At 40.0% G+C, this 16,810-nt stretch overlaps 1 protein-coding gene across 20 annotated transcripts in view; it reads left to right on the top strand.

Moving 5' to 3' along the window:
- The window catches only part of ABLIM1 (actin binding LIM protein 1), a 189,811-nt gene that overhangs the window by 91,171 nt on the left and 81,830 nt on the right, over window positions 1-16,810 (top strand). For all 20 annotated transcript variants that reach the window (XM_068198155.1, XM_068198147.1, XM_068198154.1 and 17 more), the window contains 2 exons: window positions 11,172-11,355; window positions 12,806-12,915. In XM_068198155.1, coding sequence (XP_068054256.1) covers window positions 11,249-11,355; window positions 12,806-12,915 — 217 coding nt within the window. In that variant the 5' untranslated portion in view covers window positions 11,172-11,248. The remainder of the gene's footprint in view (window positions 1-11,171; window positions 11,356-12,805; window positions 12,916-16,810) is intronic.

Below are 16,810 nucleotides of genomic sequence, written 5' to 3'. Positions count from 1 at the left end.
CAACCCTGGCTCCTTCATAGAGTTTCTGTTTAATGATCAACAATGCAGAGTTGGCTGAATTGAGTAACCACAAAACGTAGGATGAAAGGTGAGAATAAGGAGAAATGCCCAGGTCTGTGTGCAGCCACTGTCTGCCACAGTCAGTCCCAGCTTAGCAAGGGATTCAGGCTCCAGGTGAACGTGGCAGAGATGGTGGCAAACATAGAGGAAGGTGCTGGAATAAATCAGATTAACTGGGCAACTAAAACACAGCAGCAGAATCAATACCACATAGTTTTTCACTTCTATTAAACACAAGTTATCTTTTTTGAAAGTCCATATATAGCATGTATACTGCAGATTCAGACTTTGAAAAGTGTCTCCAGCCCAGTTCCTGAGTTTCAGTTATATTTTTTATGTTCCAAATGTGGGTGGAATAGTTGTGTGGTTGCTCTGTTCTTCCGCTTCCTGAATTTATGGAATATAGCAGAAAATAGAAATAGTTGTTTTCCTATGTTACTAAAGGTTTTTTTTAAAAGGTCACTTGAGTTATTTGTATGCTGAAAAATCAATGTCTAGAATCTAAGAAATTGTTTATTAACTGTGTTTTTTAGTTAAATACATCTAGATAACTTAAAAAATGCTTACCTTTCACCTATATATCAATGTATTTTGTCTGTGCCAATCTGGAGTGGCATCAGCCCATCTTAGAGGGCACCATGGAGCTCTGTCTGCCCTATTTCTGGAATGCTTGGGGAAATGCATATCTTTATTACAGTTGCTGTATTTCAAGCAGTATATGATGCCATATAAACCCTGAGCAGTTCAAAACCAGCAATTTGTTTATTTTCTTGTTCCTGTCCATAGTGAGTAGTGGTCTCAGTTTACAGAAGATACTGGATTAGGGTATTTTCAGCATCAGGCCACCTGAAACCTTTTGAGACAGAGGAGAATGGTAATTCAGGCCAGGCAGCAAACAGTGTCCTTAGGACCTCCTGATAAAGAAGGGGGCAGATGGAGGAGGGCTTTGGATTTGTTGTCCTGATGAATACAACACATTAATCTTGCTTTTTTTAGGAGGGGTGAGGTCTACTTTCTTCTTTCACTTGTGTTTTAGTGACTTACTCATAAGCTGCTTTTTTGTTTTGACTATTCTGTTGCAAGACTGGATTTACTAGTATACTTACTTGTTTTTGTTCTTTCCTTCCTTAGAGGAATATCTAAACTTATTGTAGCTTCTGTTTATGGAGATATTTCCAACCTGATGACAGTTTGATTCTATAATAATATTGACCTTGTGAGTGCTTGCATGAAGATCACTAGAGAAGGGAGAGCTATAGAAATAATTCCTTCTGGGGGAAATGAAACTGTGATTTGTACCATTAGCTTGTTAAGGAAATGGAGGAAAGTAAACCCAGTTTGAACTGAGAAGGGCCCGAGCTGAATGTTAGAGACTGTTCTCATGCTGTTCATTCAGTCTGTGCCTTATTACTTGGGTTTGTTGTCTGAGTGTTATCTTTTTAGAGATCATTTGTCTTCACAGAGAGAAAGGAGAGGGGTGCATGTAGGAGGTTGCTCCAAGTCCTGTTTTGAGTCTTTTACGTGAGCTGAAGATTTTGTTTATTGTTAGCCTCTGTTATTTAAGTGAGGTTTTTGTTTAAGCCATATAGTTATTTACTGACATTGCATGTTGTCTGACCATATGGTTTATACAAGTGGGACACAGCTGTTCAAGTAAGTGGTTTTTTCCTTCTAAGTCTGATGGGTTTTTAATATTACATGACTGCAACTCTACAGGAGGTGAAGTTAGACCCCCCTCAGTTTATGAAGTGTGTTGTTAGGCAGCAAAACCAGGAGAGACTGGGACCAGGATGTATCAGCTGCATCTGCAGGTGGCTTGGTTATCTTTTTCTTTTTTGTATACTAAACTTTGTTCTTGAGACTGCAAGTCACATCTGTAGTGTGAAAGACTTGAACAAGCTCACACTTGTCTGTTTTCATACCTGCTGAAAGTGTTTAAACTTTTACCCATAGACTTAGAAGATGTGGGAAAAATCCATTTCTTGATGAAGCTGTCACATGAGTCACAGAGTTTGTGTGATCCTGTTCTTTGGTCTATATGAGATTCCTTTTTATTATTGCCATCCACACTCTCAACTTTGTTTTTACATCATGCTGTTAAGTGTATTTGATATGCTTGTAGTCCTGCTTCCCTAGGTTGTGTCAGAGGCTATTAGGCACTCCCTGACTGCTTGGCTTGCATGTCAGTGGTGGCTGTGGCACTGCAGGAGCACGGTGACTTACGTCTGCGTGTGCATCAGCCAGCTCAGGATGTGCTCATGCGTCACGTAATGTGAGCAGACAATCACCCTCCCCAGGACCTTGGGGCTCTGTCCATCTCTGGAATCTTTCTAAGAACAGAGGAACTGCTTCCTGCCAAAGTTGACAAGTAAAACCTCCACTGACGGACGTGTTCTCGTGCCCCCATGATAAGATGGAGCTTGCTGGGACTCTGCCTTGGAGAGCCATGTGTCTCCAGCTGCTGTGTCCTGTCTGCCTGCCAGGGCTGGCCGCTTCTATTTGTGGCTCCCGATAAGAGCCGATAGGAAAACAGAAAAGCTGAAAATGGTGTGGCTGTCCCCAGGAAGGTGAGCTCTGCCATCCTCCTGATAGGCAAAGAATTTCAGGCAGGCAGCAGCTGACTGGGAGCTGGAGTTAACAGGGGAATGATGGACAGAGGAGGGATAAGAGACATTTAGGAGTGCAGCTCCAGGAACACCATTCAGAGCAGTTGTCTTTGGCTGTTTCATAACAAAGTCCCTTACCTTGCAAGGGAATTATACTGGTTTGTGTTACAAATGCACAATTAACAGGATTCTGCATTACCTCCAGGTGTAATAAATAAGCTTTAAGGTCTGTTTTAGCCCGAGTACACTACTCTTACCATACCAAATTGTTAATCTTTACAAGGCAATGGAAACAGCAGGCTGAGAGGAGGAAAGGTTAGATGAGGAGGTTGAGCTGGAGACATCATTAGGTTTGTCTCAAATAAACATTACCATTAACAAGAATTAAGAAGTGGCTTAGGAAGAAGTAAAAGTTTTTCTTGTAAGCATCTATATACATGAATAACTTCTGGAAAAACTAAGACTACTCACTGCAATGCTGTTCCATATGTAAATGCGTGTGGGATCAATCAGGCCCTAAATTACAATATGCATGAGCAGAGATTTTAATATCTCGATTTAAATTGTGATCTGATACAAATGATAATTTTCTACTATTGTCAGTTGATTACAGTTCACTTTACCCTATTGCATGTACTAGCAGAGGAAACTTGGAGGATAGCAAAATTGCTATAATAAGGCTTTATTATTAAGCCTGTGATTCATCTTTTGGGTTAGAGGGAAAAACTGGTTTCAGTACACTGTATTGCTTAACAGAAAAAGCTTTATGGTTTCATAGTAACAATGTAAAAGTTTACATAGCTTGATTTTGGTACATGGAGAGATTGGTTAAATTATCTTAGCAAGATAGGGTAGTGTTCGTGGTAGGAGTGTTTCAAATATTAGATTCATGATGTCAAATATGAATTTGTAAACTTAGACTTTTTATAGTAATGTAGACTTAACAAAAATTTAGTCTCATAAATAAGCAATCCTGACATAAGAATATGGATGGTGTCCTTAAGTTTTTCAGTCCTCACTATCACAGAATCATGGAATGGTTTGGGGTGGGTGGGACTTCAAAATCATATAGTTCCAGCCCCTCTGCCATGGGCCAGGTTGCCAAATCACTAAACCAGGTTGCTGAAAGCCCTGTCCAGCCTGGCCTTGAACACTTCCAGGAATGGGATATCTGCAATTATGTGGAATAAAGGTCAGGTGAAAATGCTTCACTCTGTATCAATGTTTCACATGCTATAGTGATATCAAATATCAAACAGCAATTACCTGTTAATAATCTTGCTAATTATAAGGCAAAGCCAAGTCTTGGCATCCAGGAAGCATTCCACAAACCCAGGGTATTCCACAGGGAAAAAAAAAATTAAACTTCTATTAAAACATTGTTATAAATCGGCATAAAAAAGATTCTTAATCATGGAATAAATGTGGTAATTTTCCTCTCTTCAGTTAGATGTCTCTCGAGCTTAACTTGCAGAATCCTCTGTGGTATGTTTAGGTTCCAGGCACAGGTCTGGGTTTTTATGAGATGACTTTCCAAGGCTACATCATCTGCAGTTCAATGAGCCTGACAGGGAGGGGGGAGGCTTCCTAAGTTTAGATTTTGGGATGCTCTGTAATCCTCTGACTTTGAACTGGATCTTCCTCCCTTGAAGAACTGGGAAGAAGTCAGGGTCATGTAAGCAGACACTATATCAACAGTTTGGAATGTGTTTTAAATCATTAGTTCTTTGACCTTCGATCTGTCATCAGATTCCTTCAGTGGCAGCAGGAGGGGGCTGCAAACAGGCTGCTGGGTAGTGCTATAAATAGTTCAGTGTCAGTAGATGGAAAGTTAAAATATGAGGCCATTCTTGTAGTAGATATCCAGGGCAGTGTTTGAAAATATCTCTGCATTTTCACCAATTCTTCTGGAACAGAAACTGATGTGTGGATGTGATAGCAGACATGTGGGTAGAACGTGCTCCTTCCTGAGCATCATGAAATTATATGAGATCACTTGAAACTCTGAATTACTGAACCAAGATCCAGGTAGAAATGGGAATCTGTTGTTTCTGGGAAGCTAACAGAGGTTAAAATTTCTCCCATGCCAGCGAAGGTAGCTTGATGTGAAATCAAACCTCAGTTGCAGCTGTGAGACTAATTGCCATTTCTGCATTTACATATCTTAGCTGCTGTGTCTTGAAGACTGTTCTTCTTGCAGTGATCCCTACTGGTATTTCACTTCAGGTTTGGTTTCTTCCCATTCTGAAGTGGATCCTTACTTTTCTGTTGGGGTTAAAATACTATTTAATGACAAGTGATTGATACCAATCTTGGTTTAGTTGGGCTTGAGGTCTCTTCAGGGACCAAACATTTGACAGGAAATGAAATTAATTGCACTACTTGGCTGCTACTGATGAATGCTGACAGATGCCATGTCAGATTTTAAAAACCTACTGGATCCCTTTGGAAGTAGAGGAGCAGCAGGATGCTTAACAGGTGCCTGATGAGCAGGGCAGAGCATCCTTTCAAAAATACAGAAAGTTTCTTGGCTTTGTGGTCGGTGCATCCTTCATTTGCCTGGCTTGGATGAGGTTTGGGTTTGTTCTATCCTTAAGTTCCTGGTTTGCTTATTTAAAATCTTTTTAGAGAGATGTTTCCTTTAGATAGTTACAGTCAAGTGATCCGAGGCTAAACTTTGACATTTTTCCACTGATTGCCTTTTCTTCAAGGTTCATTTCCCACAGACCTGTAAATGCCTTTGATCTCCATCTCGTTCTTAGTTTAATGTGAAAGGTGTTTTAAATGGTTGAATGATTCCTGCCATTGTTTCCATCCTGGTGCACAATCCACTGATATTTCATTGGAGCAGTGGGGAAGCTGTCACATTGCTACACTACATACAGCTGCTGTTTGCCTGCTGTTGAGCTCAGGTACGAGCTGCTGGCTGGTGGATTGCTAGAAGGACTGAAATTTGTGCAAGTCAGGTGCAGACAGGAACAACTCCCAGTGCAGCATTATTTGTGTCTCCAGTACTGGAGGACTGAAGGCAGGGTCATGGCATTGATTGGGAAGCTGATCAAGTTAAAACTGAGCTCATCTGAGACTCAGAAATCACTTTTGGTTTCAGTTGAGTGAATGCTTGCATCGAATGCCCAGGGGTTTCAATCAGGTGCCCCACTGAGAGCTACTTGTGTCACAGTGACAGCAGCACTCAGGAGTGGTGCAGGCAGGATGCTTGAAGGGGTCAGGGGTTTTCATGGGAAGAGGAGAAAGGTCTGACTGGAGGCTAGAGGATGCTTCCCAAGGGGGATCTCAGACCAGTTTAGGAGAAGAAGGGAGAAATGCAATCTTGTCTTTTGCTCAGGAGGTGTTTTAGCTGCTAAACCTTTCTTTTACCAAGTTACCAAAGCAGATTTTAAGGTCTCCTGTATTTGTTCCATGTTTATGTGCTTTGACTTCCCAGCATTGTTTCTGGTGTCAGTCTGCTGAAATGAGAAGAGATTCCAGAACCACTGGGAATGCTGGACACAGTTCCAAATAGCTTCAATCAAAATGCATTTCCCATCAGTGTATGACAGAAAAAAATCTCCAGTGGCAGGAGTGTGACAAATGGTCACTGGGATCTCTGTTACAGCTTTTGCAAACTGCTGGATGCATTTCTTACTGGTGCCTTGCAATCTCCCTGCCAGGGTAGTGCTGCAGCACAGCTCTGAGATTTACTGTTCCTATGTGCTTTTCTGATGATGCCTGGATGTATATTCATTCTTTAAATGAATAACACCAAGAAAAGTTTTGGTAAGAGGAGCAAAAAGCAGAAGGAAACTTGGTTCATTTGAAATGCAGAAACTTTAAACTTTAATAAGAACTTGAACCTTGCTTTCAACAATATGGGATTTGTTAAACTCTTATGTGGAAAAAAAAGAAACAGATTTTCCCTGTGTATTTTTTGGATGTAGGTGATAAACTGAAACATTTCCAAATTCCTTTCTACCTTCAAACAACAGATCCATTATGTCCTAAGAATAACTGTTGTATGACTATTTCCCTGCTTGAAAACAGCACCATTATTCCATGAAGCTGAAAAATACAAGAAAGAAATAAAACCCCAACAGGAAATTGAATTTGCACCTTATTTAATGCACAGTAACAAAGTAGATCATTAGAATTTTCTTAATGAATAGCATTCACATCTTCAGACTGAGAGCCCAGATTTGTGGACTCTCCTTGTGTGGGTGTGGTTTTATTTTATTTTATTTTATTTTATTTTATTTTATTTTATTTTATTTCTGTGGTGAAACAATTTTTACTTAACATCAACATGGAGTTTAACTCTCCCTGACAATAAGGCTATGGAAATCCTAAATAATGCTCAGTAGGATCAAATCTTGCTTTTGTTCTCTTTGAAAAACTCTGATATCTTCATTTTTATCATCACCGTTAAAACTTGGAAGTGACTCACCTTAAGAATGGTCCAGGTCCCTGGATCCACAGGCGGCTGGATTGCTCTTGACCAGCCCAGATGTCCATGACAGACCCTGTAGCTTTGGGAGCTGACAGCAGCCCTGACAGCCCTGGCAGTATCTCCAACCTTTTTGTTCCCCAAGGATGCAAAATAGGAGCTCCAGAGAGTAGTTGAAGACAGAAAAAGCGAGTGGGTGGGTGTTTTCCTTACAGTGGGAGGTAGAACTGTATTCCAGCTTATTCTATTCACAAAAGAGGCAGGATGGTTTGTTTGGAATAAGAAATTCTTTGATATACAGACTCTGATAGAAAGGCTGAGTTCCTCCAAGAGCTTTTGAAGATAATGGTTTCTTTTTTCCTTTAAAGAAAGATGCTGGCTTTTTTTTTTTTTTTTTTTTTTTTTGTCTCTATGTTTGTGGTACCTTAGGGAACAGAAATGCTCCCCAGTGTCTCCTGTTTCAAAAATAGGGTTTTGGTCATGTTAAACAGAATTTCTCCCATCATACTGAGCAGGAAGGATCTTGGGAAAATGTTTTTCTTCTGTAGAACTGTTTCTGTGTGATGGATGTTTACAGAATACATCTTGCTTTTTGCCTTCTCAAACACGATTTGTGCATCACTGTTGGCTCCACAAAGTAATTCCTTCAGAGTCATTCTTCCCATCAGTATAAGAAAAAACCCAGTTTTGTGTTTGCAGTTAACTGCCATCATTTAGGTATAAATTTTTCTTTGATGACATGATATGTGTACCACAGCAGTTGTGTACACCATCAGAATGAACTGTACATATGTAGAGTTCACACCATCAGAATGAACTGTACATATGTAGAGTTCACAGCTGATTTCTCTTCACTGCCTCTGCTGCTTGAGGCATGGACAGTGGTGGGCATATGGTCTTTCTTTTTAATAAAAGAGAATCGCAATTTGTCCCATTTTTTTGGTGTTTTTTCTATAGTGGCCATAAATATGTGTGCTAAGGCAGTATGTGTCAGCTTGAGGGGATACATTGGCAGAGACAGGACTACTGCACAGTTGCAAAAACCAGAAAAAAGAAGAAACAAAAGCTGTTAAAATCCCTTCCCTGTTACACACCACATTGTACATAGAGTGTGGGTACAGCCATGTTTGTCCTTTCTGATTTGATCTCTGACTGGAAGTGAAAGCAGCCGCCTGGAATAGCATTTTTCCAGCCATGGATGTTAACAGTCTGGGTGACCCTTGTTTTTCCCGTGTAGCTTAAAGCTGTGATTAGTGATAGGAACACATGTGCTAAATTGACTGCAAAAATCCGTTGTAATGTGGGCTTGTTTCTAATTCTTGCAGATTGGTGTGTGCTTCCTGCTGCATGTATGCCAGAGACGATGAATCTGCTGGGGGCTCACATCATGAGCCCTTCTGCTTGGGCCTGAATTCTTGGCTTGCCAGTGTGGGAGAATTGAACGCAGACATTCTGAGTTATTTGCAGAATGAGTTAGGGATTGGGTAGAAAGAAGACTTCATAAGGAAAAGGGCAGGAGAAGCTTTTTTTTGATAATAGCAATTGCTGTCTGTAAAAGACTTGGAAAATATTTAGTCCCCATTTTCATCAATAGGCTTGAATCCCTGTGGGCATGCATGCAAAGGGGGTAGAGCCTAATAACTGTGTGTGCATGATCCCTTTCCTTCCAAGTTTGTAGTAGTTTGTGCAAACAGTGATGTGCCACCTCTTTATGATGCTGAAGCTGTATTTTCAGAAGAAGCTAGAACAGAGGTGGTATTGAAAGTTACTTTTGATCATCCCAGCTTATTAGATCTTGCCTGGGCAGGTAAAGGGGGCCGCAGTGACTGAATGAGCTCTTCAAAAAGTGACTCTTTGGTAGAACTGGGGATCATAGCTATCAGTTTCTGGGCCTCACATTGGGCCCCTCCCTGGGGGTGCCCCTGTTAGGGGGAAACCCTCCTGGAGCAGCTCTGTGTCAAGAAAAGGAGACGCACAGGACTTTTTGCATCTTCAACTTCTTGTTTATTTTTATCTTATCTAAAGGTTTGCACACCGTCTGTACCAGACTCTGTGTGGTGGAAAAGCACCGCAAAAAATGGCTAACAATCTCTTGTTACAAGGTCTTTTAAGACTAAACTATCCAATTAAGAAATGACACCTAGATTATTTTCCCTTTTAAGCCCGCAATGTGGACTTTTCTTCTCAATTACAAGACATCACCCAAAGTCATGAAGAAGAAGGAGCTCAGGACAATGCCCTATGCCCTCTATCTTGTTCCCATCTGCAACATGCTAAAAATCCCAAAACCTAAATTTCTCACCCAAGTGACATACTATACTACTCTCTATAATCTGTGTCACACTTTTGTGGACTCTAGTCTGTCTTGAAGTCTTGGAAGCTTTCTCCACAAATGAGGGTCAAAGTCAGTGCTTCTTTGGAGATCAGGACCCCTCGGAGCAGACAGAGAAATATTCCCTGTGCCCTGAGTTCCCACAATAGCAAAGAGCCAGAGAGTTCATACATGCGGCTCCTGAGGCAGACCCAGCTGCATACTGAGCACCTTCAGCTTGAGACTGAAAAATAGATATACTTCGATGTTGAAGCTACAAGGTAAATTACAAACTACAATTTAAATAATCACACAGGCACATGAGTACTCCATAGCACTTCATGAAGTTTAGCAGCTTCTAAAGCATCTTTTAAACATTAAAGCAGAATTCTCCATTTCTACATGATTTAATGGTAAGGATCTGCCCAAAGTAACTTAGAGAAGCAAACCTATTGTAAGTAGGTTTTCCACTGGACCTCCAGTGGAAAGCTGTGGTGTAGAGGTTACCTGTACCTTCTGTCTAACAGGATATTTTATTGTTAATTTGAAAATAAGATTTTAGACAAAATGTAGATCAGTAGAAGAAAAGAAGGACTGAAAGTGTTTTTTTTTTCTGGAGGTTTACCTAAAAAACCAGCTTGGAACCTTTTGCAGCATTTTAACAGAGCCTTAACAGTAGTTCTTTGTAATTCTCCTCAGTCACTGATAATTGAGTTTTGGCTGCTTGTGGATTTAATGCCACCATGAAATGTAATTTGTTTGCACATGGAATATTATCACTGTCTGTGCAGAAATGTGAAACTGGAAAAATGCTGGTACTGATACTGCTTTCCTTCTAAGCTGCATTTTAGTACTGTTTGTTGTTGTTCTATTAATTGTTGTTACAGTAGCAGTCATTAGACCTCCAGGGCTGGGCAACAGACAAAGGAAATTTGCAATCCCTGCCCCAAATGCCTTGCCATTTTAATTTTCAAGGCAGGTAGCTAATAAGATACCAGGCCATTATAAAAGCACTGAGAATGAATGTTGGGTACAGTATTGTGCTTGGGACTTGTGGCAGAAAGAGGAATTGAACCCAGTCCCCTTGATAATCTTTCTGTATTTCATATTTTAATTTTTCAAGGACTGTGTAACTGCAAGGATCTAGTGTACTGCTTATTTTTCCTTAATACTCAGAATCTCCGAATTGAATATTTCTGATATTTGATCTGAACATACTTGAATCTTGTGAAGAGGGATGAGATGGCATTCCTTGCAGAGTTAACATGCTAGACTGCTGTGAAGAGTGGTTTTTCTTACTGAATTACACAGATACAGCAATATACAGAGGAGCAGGAGGAGTGCCAGAAACCAAAGTGCTTGGGAGGAGCTGGGTATAAATTTTTGGTGGTACAGGGGAACACTAAATAGGTAGTTTTGAGTTCTTTGTTCAATCCAAGCTAAAGGCACAGTGTGAAATTCAATCTCCCATGGCACTTGTGCTTCATGGGGTTTGGCTGTTAGAGATAGGATTGCTTTCTGTCTCTGTGTTGACCAGAAATGCCAATGTCAGACTGTGAATATTTTCTCAGAGCAAAACAGGCACCTGGTTGTGATGTGTTCTGGTTTCAGTGAATAGGCATTTTACAGTGGAAAAACTGCCAAGTCTCAGAAATCCTTGACTGGCTCTTCACCCTTTTACTGATACAATTGAGCAGCTAACATCCTTAGTAGTGACATTTTTCTAATCTGCGTGGTTTGTTTTTTCTTCCAGTGTGTGGCTGTGACCTGGCACAAGGAGGCTTTTTTATTAAGAATGGAGAATATCTCTGCACCTTGGACTACCAGCGCATGTACGGCACCCGCTGCAATGGCTGTGGGGAGTTTGTGGAAGGCGAAGTAGTGACAGCTCTGGGGAAAACTTACCATCCAAGCTGCTTTGCCTGTACTGTCTGCAAGTAAGTCATCCCTGCAAATAACATGGCAGGAACCCAGTTCAAGGAAAACACAAGGAGAGGAATCGCCATGAGACACAAGTCTCAAGACATATTTCTCTTGAGGATGCGTTTATTTTGTTATAAAAGATCTGCTGCGGATCTGACTTGAAAAGTCTTGAAAATGCCATTCATTTATACGGGGGGCACAGCTTTTGTATGACATGTAGTTCCCTGTTCTCAGAAAGTTACTCTCATGTCTGAAAGAATTAAGTGTCAGGCTTACACTGAGATAATGGCCATGAGTTGAGTTCAGGTGATCAGCCCAGCTTGGTGGGAGAGGTGAAGTGAAGCAAAATTCTGGATGCTACATTTGAGCTCTGAGGACAGTCAAACAATCACGTAAGAGCATGTGGCTATGGGACTGCTGGGATTCCCTCTCTTCCCAAACACTTTTTCTTGTCCCCAGTAAAAGAACCAGTCTTCAGTTCTGCATCAAGTCATAAGGAGTTAGCTAAGGCTCTGTGGATGGTAGAAAGGTGGCATTTTAAACTCCTGTCTCTGATAAGTAGTTGAAGTACTCTGTCCTTTAGCCTGGTACATTTTTCAAGCCCTTTTTTATTGAAAGAATTTTGATTGTTTTCTGATTTTAAATAGTGTGTGAATTTCCTGCATTTTGGTAATCATATAATGCATACATTTCAGTTTTATTTCCCAGGGACAATGTGAAACATGACATCAATTTTCTGTACATTGACTTGCATCAGTCTTTTTATGTTGAATGAACAAAAGATGAGTCTTTGAAATAGACTAATGAAATTCAGTAATGCTGCTGATTTTTGGCCCACTTAGAGATGGCAGTGGAAAGGAAATGAAATATTTTGTTTTGTTGAAATCAGCAGTAGATTTGCTAAGCAGTTTCGGAGTGAGGTGAGGGTCTGCACTCAGCAGTTAACACTCCTTATTAAAGATTCAGAGTTATTAAATATTGTTCATCCTCTGATTTAGGCACCAAATAAGAGTTAACAGCAATGTCAACTTCTGCCTAACACACATTCTTAACATTTATGAATGACTAGCTCCACATTCCTTCACCAACCTCAAGAACAGTTCTGATTCTTTAAGTTCTCTTCTGTATCATTTGCTATCCACAACATCACACTGAGACCATCATAAATGTAGCTGTTGTGTCTTAGCAGATTTCACTGTCTCTTCTATTCAGATAAAATATGTTTGATAATCTTTTTGAAATGAAAATACAAGGCAAGTCTAACCTCTGCTCTGCTTGCATCCATGGATTGGATTTCTTCCAGTGCCTGGCTTTGCCAAGGCCACATTGCAGAAACTATTTGGCCTGAGTTTCTGTAAAATATTGATTGCGCTGGGGGAAGGCAGAAAACTCAAGGCATGGGGAACAGAGGAAAATTTCTGGCATAACCTTTGCGAAAATACATGTTTCTCTTGAACTTTCCAGGCGTCCATTTCCACCAGGAGATCGAGTTACCTTTAATGGAAGGGACTGTCTCTGCCAGATGTGTGCTCAGCCGATGTCCTCCAGCCCAAGAGAACTGTCTGCCTCAAGCAGTAAGTTGCCATCTCGTTTCTGGAGCCTCTCACCTTTCCAGGCTCATCAGCATTTGATTGAAACTAACATAGTGCAGTCTTTTGGTGTTTTTAGTTTGATTCACATTTAGAAATGTGAGGCATTTCTGGGAATTTCTGTGTTGTTTTTTTTCTCTTCATTAAGTGCCTGTTAGTACAGATGGGAAGAGACACTTAGACATTTCAGTGTGAAAAAATGACTTTTTCCCAGTGACTGGATTTTTAAAAAGATTTTTTAAAATTTTGCTTTGATAGGCACCAGAAAATTATCTAAGTGATAAAAACTGAGGTTTCAAAGTTGGCAGATTCTATTTCTTTAATGTATGATTGTGCAAGTTTCATTATTCAAAAGAGGATGAAGTCAGAGGAAATTAATTTTCTTCTCCTATTTAAGAATTCAGCTAAATTATCCTTTAAAAGGAGTATCTCCAGGATTATGCTTCCAGTTGACTGATGCCACAATGATACTGTGATCAGAACCTCAGGAAACCATTATAAAAGACACAGGAAGCAATTTAAAGGGAAAGATAGAGAAGAAAGAAAGTTTGAGAGGGAAGTTAAGTTGGCTTGCTGTTGGGTTTTAACACTTTTAAAAGGTAATTTGTAAATTACTGATATTAATCTCTGCCTCTGGTAGTTATTTTTTTTTAATCTTTGGGAGTTTCTTTCTCTGACTGCTGGATTGTACTCAGCACTCACCCAGTGTAGTTTTGTAAATCAAAATGGCTGCAGCTTTCCTTGTGACACCGGGTGGTTTTCCTTCAGGGAGAAACTTTGTATTTTCTCCTGGTACTTGGCTTTGAGATCCTGGGATTATAAAGTGCTACGGAAAGACAAAGATGGAAAATGTTTGTGCTCCATGGATGAGTCAAGTGAATCTCAGGATATCTGATTTGCCTGAGAACATGTAATCAAACCCTTAGACAAAGGGAAAATGAGAGACTTTTTTTTGTTATCATGCCTCTCTGTCTGGGAAGTAATGCTTTTCCACCATAATTGTAGATTTGCAGCTGAAAATGCACAGGCCTAATCAGTTAAGGAAGAATTTCAGAACCTGCAAAATGGCTTACAGGACTTAAAAAGCAACATAAAAATTTATGAGGGACTTGGGGCACCCAGAGAATCCTTCTGAGACAGAGGAATGATGTGGAAATTGATATCTAGGAGGCATAATTGGCATGGAACTGCAAGGCATAGCGACCTTGGACAGTACTTATATTCTTTTTCTAAACATGCCAGAGCATAGAAGAATCTGGATTTGGCTCTCCAAAGGTGGCACACCTGTCCAGCAGCGTGGCACTTGCCACATGCCTGCCTCCAGGTGCCAGAATGCCCCTAGAAAATGACAGGTTAACCTTGTCTGATGCTTAGCGAGCCAAAGAGCTGGATTTTCACTTCCCACAGCCATGGTCTCTGCTGGAATTGCTTCTTGGCTTCCACACTGAAGCCATAGGTAGCAAGGATTATAAAACAACATTTTGTGTGACTTGGGATGAGATTTATTGGGGTTTTTAATCATAATTGTGTCCTGCTGACAAACTGGTTTGCCAGTGCACACAGCAAGAGAGCTCCTGCTCTCTACAGCTTAGAGTGCCCTACTTTGAAATCTGTAGGCACCTGCCATGGTGCATCTTGCTCTTTTATGGACAAAGACTTGCAGAAATATGTAGTACAGAGTTTCAGGTCGTTTTAGTGCAAAACTCTGCAAAACAGACGAATGAAAAATGAGAACAGCTTATGTTATAAGTTCAGAACTAATCAATTCTTTAAAAAAATCAATGAAGCATCCTCTGTCTTCAAAGATATGCCAGTTGCTGCTATAGCTTTGTGCAAAAGTTGACTTAGATACAGAAAAGTATCTTGCTGGCACCGGAAAGTTAATTTTAATTAGTCTAAATTATTTCAGATTACTTCAGGTTTCTCCTGCTGTCTAGTACACACATATTTTTTTTTCAAATGCTTTGCCATTTTTGAAAGGATTTTTTAAAATACAAGTTCTTCTGGGACAGTCTCTGATTCACACTGTGCATTTATTTTAGATCCTATATTGCTGTCAGCTTCCTGTGATTACTTTCAAGAAGGTCACTAGAGGAGACTTTCCTTAAAACAAGGAAAGTTTGAGGGAATTCAGTAGACTGCAAATATATCAGGTTTGATTCCTTGTGTGATGTGAAAGAAAGCCTTCTATCCTAGAAAGTCTGCATTAATGCTGACATGCCATTTTCCTGTGTCTGTTAGTTCACACAAATGAAAACTTACTGACAGCTTTGCTTGGATGATTTCAAGGAAAATCAAATGTGTCTGAATACAGGGGTTATCATTGAATAACATGAACCTGAATATTGTTACACTCTATTGTAGTGCACAGCAGTGAAAATCAGATGGGAGAATGCTAAAAAATTAATTTTCTTTTTTTTTTTTTTAGTATTAGTTGGGGCCACAGTACTTACTTACCTCATTTATATTAGTAATATATTTCTTTCACTGCACATGTGTTACTTAAAATTATAGCTATTTTCTTGAAGAGCCAATTCAGTGACTCAATTTTTTGTAAATTTTTAAAAGTCCTCTTCAGTATTCAGATGCTGTAGAATAATCATAATTTATAATTTAATCAATCCAATTCCTTGGCTACTGCTAGAAATACACAGTGTACTAACTTTGGAATGTTCATTCATTCAGCAGGAAATCTAATAGCAAATACCTGTAAATCACTTTGCAGACAAATGAAATGAGTGGTGTTTGGTTTTGTTATTGTTTTATTTCATATGACAGCTTGATAAATGGCATGTGAAGTATAAAGCAAAGTGACTGGGACAGATGTAGAGCAGCACAGAAACAGGGGACAAATAGATAACACTGACTAAAAGTGAGCTGTTGATGCCTTGGATAGTTCAGTGTTTTCAAGATTCTTTCAAAGACATGAAGTTTTTTTATTTTGGGGCCCAAAAAAGGAGTAATGCAGTAATGTGTCCCAGTAATTGCTATTTATGTTTTAAACAGTGCCCAGGTTTTGTATTTGGTATCATGATTGACTGGTCTGTACTGTCTTTAGTCCTTTCTACTCTCTGTTGTGTTCTGGCTGCATGGTAACACACGGTGTTTAAGGTCCACATTGTCTCTCCAGAAAACCAGTTGTGCAGGCACCTGTTATTTCTAGATTTTGGGCAAAACTGCAACTCTGCAGTTTCATAGTTGCATAAAATGCTTTCCATTAGGGAATTTTTTCAGTGAATTCTCCCCAAGGCAGCTGGTAAATGAACTGATGCAGACTTTGAAAACAAAAGTCTCCCTGAAGTTTAGTCAGACTTCATTTTTAAAAAGTACCACACTGGCTTCCATTTGTTCTGGAACGCACCAGGGGTGTTGTGAGAAGTCCAGCTGAGAGCAGAGCAGCTGAACAGAGATCCCCCCACCTGGGACAGGCACAGGAGGTGCTGCCAGCAGGCTGTGGAGCTCGGGCCAGCACTCTTCTGGCCCAGGCATCATCTGTGGAATCCAGAACAGACTACATCTCTTTGAGTATAATTTAGTCCCTCTTCCTCAAGCTGTGTTTTTTTCCCTTGAGAAATTCACCATTTCCGCAATAAAGCACTTCAGTAATAAGAATGCTGTGTCATTTTCTACCTGAGGTTGAGTCCTTTCTCTGTTGGTTCCTTATCTGGGTGCTGGTCTGGAAGTTTTAGTTATTTCTGATTATCTTTTTGCTCAAAGATTGGATCATTTTTAGTGATGTACATGAACTAGCTAAGAAATTGCATTTCAAATGAAAAGTGTGTTTCCTAGGACAAACCACCTAGCCAAAAAACCTGAAGCTTTACAATCACCTAACAGGAGTTTTCATTTTGAAAAATTCATCTTTCAAATGAGGAAGACT

Source organism: Anomalospiza imberbis, chromosome 8, assembly GCF_031753505.1.
Source record: "Anomalospiza imberbis isolate Cuckoo-Finch-1a 21T00152 chromosome 8, ASM3175350v1, whole genome shotgun sequence".
Classification (NCBI taxonomy): domain Eukaryota; kingdom Metazoa; phylum Chordata; class Aves; order Passeriformes; family Viduidae; genus Anomalospiza; species Anomalospiza imberbis.
The sequence above is the reverse complement of the archived record's forward strand: the minus strand, read 5'-3'. Positions and strand labels throughout refer to the sequence as shown.